At 41.2% G+C, this 15,197-nt stretch overlaps 1 protein-coding gene across 4 annotated transcripts in view; it reads left to right on the top strand.

The window, feature by feature from the left end:
* The first annotated feature begins 8,673 nt into the window (after window positions 1–8,673).
* Window positions 8,674–15,197, top strand: part of LOC125747713 (uncharacterized) — a 120,460-nt gene continuing 113,936 nt past the window's right edge. The window contains exons 1-3 of one of the 4 annotated variants that reach the window (XR_007399378.1): window positions 8,674–9,077; window positions 9,822–10,616; window positions 10,664–11,400. Coding sequence is in view for 1 of the 4 variants with exons in the window: in XM_049023204.1 (XP_048879161.1) it covers window positions 9,070–9,077; window positions 9,822–10,539 (726 nt within the window). In the remaining 3 variants the exon portion in view is untranslated. Of the gene's footprint in view, window positions 9,078–9,821; window positions 11,401–15,197 lie in introns of those variants that run through there. The other 3 variants (XR_007399375.1, XR_007399381.1, XM_049023204.1) reach the window with 3 other exon arrangements.

Below are 15,197 nucleotides of genomic sequence, written 5' to 3'. Positions count from 1 at the left end.
AGGCATTTTCCTAAAAATAACCAAACACAAACCTAAATAGGCTACAGCTTGCTCACGCCATTAACTTATGACTGCAGCTCATACAATAACTCCAATATCCATGAATATTGACGTTATAACTTAAAACACTTTCTCAGCCGCATAACAAATGCTGCACTTATAACTGAGCAAAACGAAAATGTTACCAGCAAAACTGACCAGACCTAAACCCAAACGCAACATTAGTTCCGCTATAGTTTCCCTACACCTGGGGGGGGGGGGGGTGCCGGCGCTGATGCTCGCCTAGGGCGCCTCATCAGCTAGGACCGTTACTGCATTTAAGCATTTAGCAGACGCCTTTATCCAAAGCAACGGGCATTTGTATAGACTTGTAGAGAACTATAGACAATGAACTGTACACAATACATTTTCCAGACAAGGAAAATACTTTATTATTTTTTTTACATTTACAGTAATATGAAAGATGAACATCCAGTTACCTCCTTTTTGGAAAAATAACTATAGACAGGGCAGGTCTATACACACAGGCATCTTGTATATATTTGTCAAGAACTATAGCCAATGAACTGCAATATATACTGGTGTCAGTACAGAAGCTGTGTCTTTCCTGTGACGTGGGGGTGGGAAGACAGAGGCTCTGTGTCTAGTATTTAGTATCCTTATAACAGTACTATTTTACACAGTTTCTTCCTCAAACTGCTGGTCTGTAGTTGGAGAGTATGTACTTTTGCCACATGGTCTTCTCTCAACTTGTGAAAGCAAGACAAGTGAAATTAAATTGAAGCGATGGTTGCCAATGCCATCTTGAGTTTCAGCAATGTGATCACAAAGATTAAATATATCCTGAAAACCTACATCTGCTTTCACAACCCTGTTCAACAGAGACTGGATGTTGGAGGCTTGTCTGATGCACTGCTCAGCTGAGCCAATCGCCTTTAATTAATTTAATTAATTAAATTAAACTTAAGTTGCTTCAAAATATTGTTTTAGTTTTGTAATTGATGCAATTTAAGTTTTAACAATAGCAGTCAGTGGTCAGAGACTTTTGCACAGTGTCAGTAAAGTAGAACAAGTTTATCCACAATTTCTACAGATTCAAATGAAATAATAAATTGATCATAACTTACAACTTGGAAGCCATTCTTGAGAAGTTGTTCAACAAAAGATGAAATCTTCAACAGAATCTGGAGCTCTTGTCTCGCTGGAAGCAGAGGTAGAGTGACTTTACATGTGCAGGTCTCCTCTCCTTTGGCACCTTACAGGGTCCTCGTCACCCAGTTTAATTTGCGGTTTAGAAGCATTTTTTTTTAAACATGTTGGGATTCAGTTGCAGCGCGCTGACTTTGTGTGTTTCGGGGCATATCTCAGGACGGCAGGATACCAAAATGGCGAAAAAAAAAAAAAAGTTTACGTCATCAAAATGGCGCCCGTGATTCTCTTTGGGTCCTAATGACCCAGTATTCAAATTTAATGGGATTAGGAGCGGAGCCTGCATTCAACTACCATGAAAAAAAAAACAACTAAATACTAATCAGATATGAAACCAAAGCGCTATGGCAATGCAGAAGGGATGGGGCTAAAGGTATGAAAGAATGATAGCTAGTAATAAACAGCTAAACTTGTAATAAAAAGCAGGCTCCGAAAAGACAGCCCACTGTGAATACGCTCAGAGTCCTAAGGACCTAGGATTCAACTTACCTAGTATTTCGCCGAGCTGGGCCTCTCCAAACGCTAGCACCGTGCAAAACCCTTGCAGCACCGTGGAAGACTCTCTCACTCCAGCGGGGGCGGGTCCGTAAAGAGATCGGCTGCCGCTTTCGCCGAGCTGGGCCTTTCCAAACGCTCTCACCGTGCAAAAGCAATGTAGCACCGGAAAAGACGCATTCACTCCCGCGGGGGGGTCCTCTGGGCTCGACTGCTGCTGTGCCAAAAGCCTTGCAGCTTCTGAGCAGAAGCGTCCACTCCTGAACTGGGGGGAACAACGGGGGAGGGGGTTTCGGCGCTCATGCAGGAATATTTTGCGACTTTGCTTTTCATCTGGGATTTAGCTCTTTACATAGAAGGTAAACATTGTGCTCTGAAATATCCAGAATGTTGCAAAATAGCAGCGAAATGTTTTTGTTTTGAAATGGGCTGGGGTGTTTGTATCCATTTAGTTTCGTTCTTTGCATTCCCCGTACACGTGATAGCTTTATGGCAGTAATTACTCTGGGCGCCTGCCTGTCTGGGTGGTCGGCTTCTTTTATCTTTTGTCAGTGACCAAATGGTGAGCTAGCAAGAGGTACTAAAAATAGCTTTACAGCAGGGAAGGACCAGGCACAGTTACTGAGCAGAAAACGGTCAAACGGTGGCAAAAAGCAACCAAATATATAATGGCATGCCCTTTTTATTTTCTTTTAATAAATTGTTTTTTAGAAGTCAGCATATTTTATACAACAAATTATGCATTTTGCATGACAAATTGCAGTTCAGAGTGTTTTCGAGGCTTTGGAATAAACAATTACCCAAATGTCGGGAAAGCCCATTGAAATGAATGGGAAGCGAGAGGCATAAAGCACTTTGAGGGGCTTGCGCAGTTACTTGGAGCGTTATAAAAGCAAACCATTTGAATATGTTTGCTCTAAAGAGATCCAAATTCATAAAAAAGTACAAGTCATTACATTTAATTTTTTTTTACATTGATTTAACAATAAATATTGTAATTGCCGCTAAGTGTCGCACTTACTTTGACCGGCTTTCCACGGTCTATGTCGACATCTAGTGGTAAAAAAAAAGCATTACATTACACATAAGGGATGACTTTTTGCAGTAAAGACGACATTTTTTGTATTCGCAAATTTAAAAAAAATATATTAATAAAACTATTAAAATTGGGTCACGAGGACGCGCAGCAGAATCATAGGATGGTGAAATTTGAGGAGCCAAAGTGTTAACATACCATTCTGACCGCGTCCCCCACCTCCGCCCCCCGTAGCCCCGCCCTTCAGTGTCACTGTGAGGGACACCTTGAAATTCAAATGTGAAAGAAAGTAACTTTTAAAAATGATAAGAACTGAATTTATATTTCTAAATAAAGTGATAAATCGATAGTGCAGTTGTAAAACTTCTGCACGACTTCGCCACCACATCACATTTCCATCCATCCATCCATTTTCCAAACCGCTTATCCTATTGGGTCGCGGGGGGTCCGGATGCTAAGTTATGTTGCTGCTCATATACATTTGATTTATGTCTGTCTTTGCCATTTAAAGACCATGTTGTGACTCGGGCAACTTTAATATAAACTACTGGAGCTGAAATATTCTCAGTTTTACAATCCCTTGATTAATATGGAAGATCGTAATTTAATATAAACAGAATGGTAATAATGAAAGTTTGCTTTCTTGTCACAGTAATCTACCGCAACGCACCGCATACCATCGGAAGGCTACTGCGATTCTGAGCAACATTGGCAATATGATCCATTTTTTTCGCCGCTATTACCCTGAAATTTCTGACTGAAATCGCTACCCCGCTCTAACGCACACTAGGACTCACCCACTCTTCGCAGCGAGCCAGCCTTAACTGGAAACTGCCCCATGGCCGAGTGGTCTCATTCGCCCGACTCAACGTAAACAGCCTTCCGAAGTAAGGTGTATTCTGTTCTCCGAAGTAAGGCGTGGGTTCGAATCCAACTTCCGACAAAAGTTCTTCAATCACTACAGCAGCAACTGGTTAGCTCTAATTGCTTTCTTTTATTTTTGCGTTTCAGGCAAAACTACATAACACTTAAAGACACTTCCGGCATGTAAATGGAGAACGAAATTATAGTTATACCGAATCTCCTACACACAATACCAAGGTTACCAACTTTGCTCAGCTGACCGGAGTCAGACGTTCAATTCGCCATAACCCGGAACTTCATCAGAAGTAGTTAGAAAATGGATGGATGGATGGATGGATGGACGGACGGACAGATCAATAAAAGTACAGGACATCCATTTTACAAAGAACCGTCAACACTAAATGTGTGCACTGGTCATGCTCCTGGAAATTAAACTTCTTTTCTGAAAAGCAGCATGTTCATAAATTAGCTGCTGTTATACCTTGGGGAAACAAATGCAGATGAAACTGTAAAACAAACTGCAGTGGCAAAACAGTTCTGGCTGCCCGCCAGCCCTTCTGCCTGTGCTGCCCTGCCTGCCTACCCTCCTGCCCATGACATCCTGTCGGCGACATGCCACAAAGCAACCCTTCTTTGCCACAGGAAATGTCTGGTGCAATTTCTTTTTTAATTGTACATGTCAATTGCATAATACCTTAAACTAATTCTTTATTATTTCTATCATCATCATCATCATCATCATCATCATCATCATCCTGATAAGTATTTCATTAGTATTCCACGGTATTTTGATTTTTCAGGAATCATTGTGTGTACTGTATACTTTTAAATTAGTTTGCACTATATGTAGTGTCTCTGCACCTGTGCCTTACGTACTTGCTGCAGCTTGCACAACAACTTCTCTCAGGCATCAGTATAGTTTATCTAATGCAATATTTGTTGTTTGTTTATTAAGTGGTTTTAGGTATTTTGTGTGTTCCACTTAATTTAGTGTAATTAGTCCTAGTTGACTCAGGTTTAGTTTGATATTTCCTTCTGTTTGTTCCTCTGCATCATGCTACTGTCATAACATGTCAATGTCTTACCTAACTTTTGTGCATTATGTTTTGGAGAGAAAAAAATCATGACTTTTTTTTTTAGATTCATCCACTGATTCTATCACCTCTGACACATCCCCCCTCAATATTTGTTTGTTTGTTTGTTTATGTATTTGCTTGGGGGGTGGAATTAACAAACAGAAATAACTGAATGAATCAGGGTAGTGAAAAACATTTATAAACTTATAATTTTGGTATTGGTATGATCCTGTTCTGGTTAGTTAGCCGAGGGAGTAAATCATCAGGAGTTTCATCTCTCAAACTCCTACTACACTCACTCAGCATCACAGTATGGACTCCCCAATGCAACTGATCTGCACGTACTCTGGGAGGAAACCTGGTTCGGGAACAGCACCATGCAGGACAGACGAGCTCTACAGAGGGTTGTGCGATCAGCTGAGCGCACCATCTGCACCGAGCTCCCTGACCTGCACTCAATCTACAGCAGGCGGTGCTGGACCAAGGCCAAGAAGATCGTGAAGGACCTCAGCCATCCCAATAATGGACTGTTCATTTCATTAGAATCTGTAGAAATTGTGGATAAACTTGTTCTACTTTACTGACACTGTGCAAAAGTCTCTGACCACTGACTGCTATTGTTAAAACTTAAATTGCATCCATTACAAAACTAAAACAATATTTTGAAGCAACTTAAGTTTAATTTAATTAATTAAATTTTATTTTAATATAAATGTAAGTAATTAGTCAACATGTTTCAATAGCTATGATTATGTACATTACAAACCTAAAATAATATTTTGAAGCAGCTTAAGTTTAATTTAATTAATTAAATTTTATTTTAATATAAATGTAAGTAATTAGTTAACATGTTTCAATAGCTGTGATTATGTACTTTACTCAGTCTAGGAGCCATCAGGATATGCAAATGTTATTTATCCAAACCACTGTGAAACGAACAGTGTTGATGATGACTGGACTGTTTCTTTATTCAACTAAAAGTAATGAATCAAATCTAATCTTTATTTATGACTTTTTTAAATTTTATTTTATCCCCAGTGCTTCGAGCAGGCATTTCCTGCTCTGCCCCGTGTGCAAGAAGACACAGCCAAGCCTCTCAGTGCATCTGGCTAGGGTGCGCATGAAGAGGTCTTCGAAAGAGGCCATCCAGGAAGTGATGGAGAAGGAAAAGCAGAATTCCCTTGAACTTCTGCAGTGGGGCAGGGTCTTCAGCTACAGGCTGAACTTCAGCTACATTATGCCTGTCAAAGTGTGTCAGCTTAGCCATTTCAGAACCTCTGCTAAAATCATCCTAGTATTTGTAACGACCATCCAGTGCAGCCATGTATTTTTTGACTTGGCCACTAGCACACCTCATACAGTACAGCTAGTCAATCTGTCACTGACTTTTTAAACCAGTATAATTAATTATTTAATTGAGCTGTTGGTGAAATTTAACAAAATCATGGAACGGCTGAGGTGCCGCTGGGGAGAAGTTTGGGAACTGAAGCGGTGTTCATCTAGCCATCCAACTAGATATCAGTAACGCTTTAGAAAACAGAAGAAGTTATTACTAGTTTTTATTGTGTTACTCTTAATTTGCACATGTTCTAATGTTAAATTGTGTCATTTATTCTAAGTCAAAGTACACTTGCTACCCAGATAAACAGCTTTAAACATTTCTTTGGACTGCCTAAGACTTTCACACAGTACTGTATGTCTTAGAACATAAGAAATTTACAAATTAGAGGAGGCCTTTCGGCCCATCAAACTCATTTGGGAAGAACTTAACTAATAGCTCAGAGTTGTTAAAATCTTATCTAGCTCTGATTTAATCATCTCTCCCAATATAATATTGGGATAATTTATTCTCTTCAGAGGCCTCCATAGAATAGTGCATCCATCCCCTCACTTATGTTCAGACAGTCAGAATAACAACAGCATCATCAATTTCACAGCTAGATTTAAAAATTGCTTTAACATAGAGTGATTACAGAAAAAAAGGTAAACAAATATTAACAAGATTATTAAAACGTAATAGACATATTCGTCATTCAGACATATTGCGCTTTTTTAAGAGCAGAAGGGATACATTAAATCACGATTATATTTTGTCCATAATATATATATATATATATATATATATATATTTACATATATATATATATGGTGGTGCAGTGGTTAACACTGTTGCCTCACACCTCTGGGACCCAGGTTCGAGTCTCTGCCTGGATTACATGTGTGTGGAGTTTGCATGTTCTCCCCGTGTCCTCGTGGGGTTTCCTCCGGGTACTCCGGTGTACCCCCACAATCAAAAACATGCTGAGGCTAATTGGAGTTACTAAATTGCCCATAGGTGTGCATGTGAGAGTGAATGGTATGTGAGTGTGACCTGCGATGGGCTGGCCCCCCATCCTAGGTTGTTCCCTGCCTCGTGCCCATTGGGAACTGGGATAGGCTCAGGAACCCCCGCGACCCAGTAGGATAAGCAGTTTGGAAAATGGATGGATGGATGGATGGATATATATATATATTTATAATTTTACATCATTATAAATGAGAACTATAAGTGATTGCTAATTACTGTTAACTAATGTCCTGTAATCAGTGGAGGCACACGGACACTTTGGCCAGTTATCCTATTTCTTCAGCGCCAGCCCAACACCCAGCACCACAGACAGTGACCTGTGTTACTGTGACATCTGGTTCCTTCATTGGCTCTATTTATTTTTCTAGAAATAACTAATTGGCTCTTCCAGACTATATGAAGAGAATATTTTATTTTTATTTAGACTAAGAAACTACAGAAAATCAGCTCTGCATGTGATCTCCCCTTTACTGCTCAAGGAGGGCACACACACATCAACAAATATCAATGCAACAATTACAGATGAACAATTTCTCACAGCTTCAGAAGAAGTCAGAGTTCTGTGTAATTCAGAAATTGTCTAAGACCTCTGCTAGAACATTTTCTGCACTTCAAAATAAATGACACCTGGGTCCATTAAAAGAAGGTGATGCTGCCTGAACCACCAGCCAAGGCTGGGAGGAAAGGGAGGAACACTAGTAAAATGAAGGAAGAAAAGCAGCCCACCCTATCTCATGGTCACGGATACAAAAGTCAGGGAGTGTTAAGAAGAAGACACCACACTTAAGACCATGGTTTTATGCAGTGAATTACACCAGAGAGAACTTTTGCATTTTAACTGTGTTACGTAACATTCCTCAGCCTTCATTTTTTTCCACAGAATGCAGGACATAATTTACGGTGCCAAACAAAACAGCGGAACTGCATTGTAGCCAATTATTTGTTTCAGTAGTTTTAAGATAAATAGAACATAAAATGGTTGTTTTACTTAGGTAAAAATCCAGTTGAAACAGACTTTATTTTAAAAAAGTTACATTGGCTTTAAGTGATGGCACATGTCGCTTGTGTTAATACTGCTTTGATTTTGAGGATGAAGTCTGAAGTGTAGGTGACATGCAGAAGCATGCAATTTGACGTTTGGGGATTGTAGTTTTTAATGGGACAATTTGAATAAGGAATACTGGTAATATGCTTTTTAAGGGGACAGCACACGAAAATTATAATACAGAGTATTAAAAGAACCGCTCTTTAAAGGAACTGAATTATCTTAGTGTATTTTACATCACAAGCACTCTCGGTCCGTTGGGGAGTCCGTCCCACTGTACTTGGAGAATGCTGCCATGCATTAATCATAAATTTCATTCAGTTGTGCGACAGAAGTTCCCTTCTAATGTTTTCTTCAACATAACAAAGTCCCACGGTAACAAAAGCGCTGAGGCCAGGATCGTTAATTGCAATGTGGGGAATGCAGACCAGCTGGGGTGGGGGATCGTGCTCAGTCACGGTAAAAGGCAAACGGGTAAATTGTGAATACGCTCTTAATCTAACTACAGCTTCTTGAATTGTGGGAGGCGTGTGTAACATAACGTTGTTCCACATACCAATATCACTACGTATCGGTATCGCAAAACAAAGTTTTAAATGTTAAGATTCTGTCATTCTGAAAATCAGAGTATTTAAGACATTATGTTACATAGCGATTTGTGGAGATAAATGCCCTCGGACAGTAGCGTTCATTTCATATTAAGTCTCTTTAAGTCATTGTTTTATGTTATGCAGGATGAATGTGCGAATTTTAATTAATCATCCTTTAAGGGTTATATGCTTACGGTGTTGTATACTATTCTCGGTGAACAAGTTAACTTATAAAAGTCTGTTCCTCTAATTATAGAATAATATATAGAATAATTATACAAGAGCTATAATTATTATGATGTTATTATTTAATTGTGTGGGCCGTGTTGCTTGATTACATTTGACTCTTCGGCACGTGGGACGCTGCCGGTTTGAAAGACGCAGCTTCACTTGTTTTCTGCACCAAGATGACGAGGTACGTTGCTTTTCTGCTCCCATTTTATCGGATAATTTTTCTTATTTAGTATCTGTCAAATTTGCATGTATATTAAAATATGTTTGGTGAGTAAAGTCAGTATATTGCTTTTAAATAAAGTGATTTTGTTCCGGGGGTACAATGTTAATTATATTTAAATTTTATGCGCAAAGTGTAGTTGATATTTCGCTTTTCCGCGTGCGCTTTACTGCGCTTAAGTAAATAATTGCGCTTGCTTGTGAGTAAATTAGTTCATTGCTTTTAAATAAAGTGAATATTGTTGCGGGCTACTGTGTTGGTTATATTTAAATTTTATGTGCAAGTCGGCTAGTTTCCTGTGCCGCAAAGTCTAGATGATATTTCACTTTTGCACGTGCGCTTTCCCGCGCTTTCATGTTGCATTCGGAAGAGGATGCGGGTGGTTGCGCTCGGTGCTGCCTACAGCAATGATATTCCAGCAGACCAGGAGAGGGCAGATGTATTGCAACAAACACAGATAAAAGTAGTGAAGCAAGACCTGAAAAGTTTGTTTGGTGACTAAAATCAGTATATTGCCATTTAGTAAAATTTAAAATTGTTCCAGGCTTCTTTCTTGATTATATGTAAATTGTATGTGAAAGTTAACTAGTTTCCTATGCTATAATGCAGTTGTTCATTGCGAAGGTGTCAGTGCAGAACTGAATTCCATGTGCCAGGAGTGACTGACAGCTCTATTGTATTGCTTGTGTGTTTTTCCTCATTCAGAAACAAACGAATTGCAAAAGCTGTCAGCTGGAGCAACGATCGATACTGGGCAACTTGGGACAAGTGGATGGAAGTGATTGACTGGGAAGATGAGGAAGAGCTGTGCTCCCCAGCAGAATCACCCTCTGACCAGGCTGACCGTTCCATCGTGTCACACACCCGAAAGCCAATTGCCAAGGCAGTTAGCTGGACGGATGATGTGTATTGGGCAGCCTGGGACAAGTGGGATGAGATCATCTGCTGGGGTGAAGAAGGAGAGTGCTCCCCAGCAACTCCACCCATCAACCAGCCTGGGAGGGATAAGGGGTTAGACATGCATGGGTTAGAGGTTTTTCTGTTAAATGAAAGGACAGTCTCCATAAAGCCTGCAGATGACCACCAAGACAGGCTGAAAATAGGAGCCGTAGTGGTCGACCTCTGCCAGTTTGAGCTAGATGGTGTAAATGATAAATTTGAAATTGTCGAAATACAAATTGGAGAGGTCAAATTGGAGGAGACTGCAGAGAGGGGTTTTAATTCAGAATTTGAATTGGAAATTATGGATGTGGAGATAGAGGTTGTAGACAGTGAATTCCAGCTGAATGCTCTTAATTGGGAAATTGCTGGAACTAAAGTGGACAAATTATTAGTGGAACACCTGAACATAAATAATCTAGAAGCAGGCAGTGTGAAGGTGTCCACATCAAATGGGAATGTGGTATATGTCAATGGTATGTGAGTGTGTTTGGTAATGATGGGTGTGAATGGTGTGTGTAAGTGGTGTGTGTGTGTGTATGAGAATGGTGATTGAATGGTGTGTGTGAGGTAATGGCGTGTGAGTGAATGGTGTGTGTGAGTGACAGGTGTGTGAATGGTGTGTGTGAGGTAATGGCATGTGAGTGTGAGTGGTAATGGCGTGTGTGAGTGAATGGTGTGTGTGAGTATATGGTGTATGTGAATGGTCTATGTGTGTGTGAATGGGGAGTGAATGGTGTGTGAGTGACTGGTGTGTGTCTGGTGTTTATGAATGGTGTGTGTGAGTGAATGCTGTGTGAATGGTGTTTATGAATGGTGTGTGTGTGAGTGAATGCTGTGTGAGTGACTGGTGTGTGAATGGTGTTTATGAATGGTGTGTGAATGAATGGTGAGTGTGTGTGTGTGTGTGTGTGTGTGAATGATCTGTGTGTGTGAGCCTGCCCTGTGATGGGTTGGTGTCCCATCCTGGGTTGTTCCCTGCCTCGTGCCTGTAGCCTCTGGGATCCATCTGACCGCCTGTTCCAAAAGGCAAATTGATCCCCACATCCCTGAACAGGAGAAGCGGTTTTAGAAAATGGATAAATGTTCCCAGAGGTGTGAGGCAACAGTGCTAACCACTGTACCATGCATATGTATAGGATATGTAGAAGAATACCTGTTGCAGTTATCTGATGTGTGTGTTTTTCACTCTCCCTGCCGGCCCCTGGAGGTTTGGGCTTCCCCTTTGAGTCTGGTGCCTCCCAAGGTTTCTTCCTTCTAGGGAGTTTTTCCTTGCCACTGTCGCCTATGGCTTACTCACTGGGGGCTTTGGGTGGGGGTGCTCTAAAGCGCTTTGAGACAATGTAATGTTGTGATATCGTGCTATACTTTGTTGTGTAATTTTCTATTTACTCATGCAAATAAATAATTGTTTGATAACAAAAAGCACTTGTTTCATTCTTTTTACTGCGAGCATATCAGTCACTTCCCTTGTGCTCCTGCATTCAAAAATGAAAGTTTGTCCTGCCCTGCACTTAATTGCCATGGATTCTACGGGAATGCAGACCTCTACTTTGGTGGAATCCTGCTGTTGTTGTAGATGGTCTGCTCAAACGCTTTCACATTGTGTACAAGCAGATTTGTTTCTGTATCTCTGTAGAGAAGCATTCTTTTCTTCTACCTGGCAAATCCACAAATATAATAGCAATCCACCAAGGTGCAAGTGCACCTAGCTCTTAAAGAAAATGTTAGAAAAAATTAGTTTATAGCATGTTTAAACCATAAACACAGCAGTGACTGAGTACATCCCTTGTGGACCAGGCGCCTGGCTTTGACTATTTTTCTGCCATTAAACTAGCAAAGGTGGCTTGGCCATGACGTAAAATAACTTGTGCCTTTAAATTGTTAAAAAAAAGTCCTGTGTGTTGTAAAGTGAGGTATGAAACAGATACCAGGTCGTTTCAGTAACGGTCAGCGTACGTTTTCTTCATGTGATTTTGTGGTTTCAAATGTTTCATTGGAATCAATAGTATTTGCCAATTCCAGTTGCCAGGTAACTTCAATAATTTGAATAGAATACATGATAACATTTTAAACTAGATTACAGTTAATTGTTATTTTTCTGTTTAAAAAAGACAATTGCTGTAATTTACATACGACAAAACCTGTAAAAGACATTTTGGAATTCTTTTCTAAATGAAATGAAGGTACTTTGTTACTCCCCTTGGGGAAATTCTATTTTCACCTACCCCATTTTGCCCTACTTGACACATGGGCACAGACGAAGGTGACAGCAAGCCTGGCAGCAAAGGGCAGCCACCTGTAGGGACACCCATGGAGCTGGGGGTTTTACAGTGATTAACAGCAATTTTGCAATACTTTTCTGGCAGTTTTTTTTGCTAGGAATTTACAGTCAATTCTACACTGAAACAGACGTCATTCCTAAGCGCAGCATGGACTGCTTCTGGACACAGTATCAAATGCGACTTCCAGAGTCACTTGAGTAAGCTGGAGATGCTACATCCCCGGGTAAGATTACCTGCAGTAGGCAGCCTACCAAAAGAGGGCCTTTCCTGTTCCCTTGGTGAATTAGAAAACCAGTGGAGAGAGCTCTCCTGTTGCAGTTTCACAGAGATGAACAACATGGAGAACTTTGGATTGAGGTTTTGCAGTATGAGGGTGCTGAAGGAAAAAGGAGTTTTAAAGACATTGGTCTGCCTGTACTGCAGATTTTGTCTCTGCCCATTTCAGATGTTCATGTAAAGCGTGAATTTACTAATGTGACATTCCTTAAATATAACCACCGAAACAGAACGGTTGTAAATTTGCTGTCCAGATTGGTAGATGTACAACTTGGACTGCAAAGAGATGGACTGACACAGAGGCGGAGCTATGGATAGGCCTGGGTGGGATTGACAGCTGGGCCCACCCATTCAGATTAATGAAATTACATTTTTTATATATAAATTACCGGCTTCTAACTGTTCCTATACATCACTGTTGTTACTGTGGCAAGTACAATAGAATGTGTGAGCTCCCTCTAGTGGTGCTCTAGGTAGAACACCACAGTCGTAGGTGTATTATTGTTGCAGTCACCATGTTGTAAATATATAAGCCAATTTAAGAAAATTTGGGGTAATGAGTTTCACTCAGAAGTCCATCCATCAGCCACTTTTCCATATTTAAAGGCTGCAGGAGGATGCTCACATGGAAAAAAAACTATCCAACTATCCAAAACTATTTCTTTCCTCATTCATTAAAACGAAAAGAGCTTTAACTTGTGCGTGCATTGCTTCATTTTAAGCAGCATTATGGAGTATCATTGAAGATAGAAAAGTTTATGAAGGGTCTGATTTTCGACATCTTTTACTCCTGGTTTGGGCTATAAAATTGGAAGGAGTTGCCAAACATGACCGTGCAGGGTCTGCGCTGTTCTCATCTGTGAACAGTGTGTGGGTTTGTGGGTCAGGCATAAATTTGGGGGGAGGGGCTCCCTCCAGCAGTAAAATAGGGAGATATCCCCCAAAATAATATAATTCTTCATATTCAAAAAAGTACAGATAAAATTAATCTATCTCACCAGTTAATGTAAAGTTTTTTCACCCCAAGCACACCTACCCTTCCCGAAAATGGTTTAGTCTGAAGTCCTGCTCTGGGGTACGTTTCCTATACCACGATGCACTTTGCAAAAGACAAATATATATCAGGAAAATATATAGCAGGAGATGAAAGAAAAAAGATACATTCTGCGGGCCATGGCTGCTGCCGCCTGGCAGAGGGTATGAGGAGGAAGTGCAGGGACGATGTCAGCATCACCAAAAGGATGGTTGCAGCACTCTGGAGGGAGCAGGTGAGGTGGGCTGGGGGGAGCACCAGTCTGCATTCTCTCACTCCTGGGGAGGACCGAGTATTGGCCATCCTAGATCTCAGAAGCACTTGAGGGAGTCCCGGGGTGCATAAATCTCTGTAGTCTACCCACCTCCCAGACATCTGTGCTTTCTACTCCCCAGCCACTTCCTCTTGGCCCACCAACATTTGTCCCCCTGTAGTGTGATCACCAGGGTTCCTCAATGTGTGGCACCTCCACACCTGGCTCCTCTACATCAGCCATCCCTCCTATAGGCCCCTCTACATCAGGGCGACACTGTCCCCTGAGTCCCCAGAATACCTTTCAGTCTGGTAGATCACCAAACCCCAACCATCCTGCTTCCTTGTCACCACACGCCCCTCCTTCCCCCCACGCACTCAAGCCCACTGGTGCAGAAACATTCGCTGCCAATGTAGTGAAGAGCTCCTCAGGTCTGAAGGTGGAAAAAATATCTGTTCTGAGGGGCATCCGGGAGGAACCGGCAGCCCTGATGGAGCAGTATGAAAGACACCATAAAGAGGTGATCGCCTACCGGAGAGAGACACTGGCCTTACTGGCCCAAAGGGTCAGGAGGCCCAGTGTGACAATATACTGTATCTCCCCACCTCTTAATGTCAAGGGCGCCTCCAAGGGGCGGCCACATCCCTCCTTGGAAACCTCTGGCCACCCCTGTGGCAGCCCCCAAATATGGCTGTAGAGAGATTGTTTTATAGCGAAAGCTGTGGTGCACTCAGGGACCATTAACTGTGTAGCACCTGGGGCCTGCATCATGAAACTGAAAGTCTGAGTTAGAACAAAAGTTTTAGCCTAATAAAGTCAAACAAATGCAATGCGCGATCATAAAAATCATGCCTGTAAGAAGGCTCCTGCAGTTTTAAGGGCGCACCGGTGCATGCAAAGGACTGTGGGTGCACTGTGGGGACACCGAGGCACGCGCTGACAGCGTGTTAGAACTTAAAGTTTTTCCTGGTCAGCAATATATGGAAGTCCTTACATTATATGTATGTATTAAGTTATATAATTGTGCTATGTAATTACCGAATGACGCTAAACTCATTTAGTTTGGCTTTAATTATGCTGATGTTTAATGCCGGTGTTGTGCTGCAAACTGCCCCTCTGCCACGGATTGTAATCTTTCATTTTAAAGGAAGTGTAACTTCATTTATCTTGCTTTAAGCAAACTGAAAACTCACATTACTTGTTTATAATGATATTTTACAGACAAACCTGAAGTTAAGATTAACTACCTCCTGTAAAACGTCGCAAATGTGACATGATTTAAAGGCGACAGTAAT

The sequence above is a fragment of the Brienomyrus brachyistius genome, chromosome 1 (assembly GCF_023856365.1).
Source record: "Brienomyrus brachyistius isolate T26 chromosome 1, BBRACH_0.4, whole genome shotgun sequence".
NCBI classification, from domain to species: domain Eukaryota; kingdom Metazoa; phylum Chordata; class Actinopteri; order Osteoglossiformes; family Mormyridae; genus Brienomyrus; species Brienomyrus brachyistius.
Note: the sequence above shows the minus strand (reverse complement) of the source record. Positions and strands in the feature narration are given on the sequence as shown.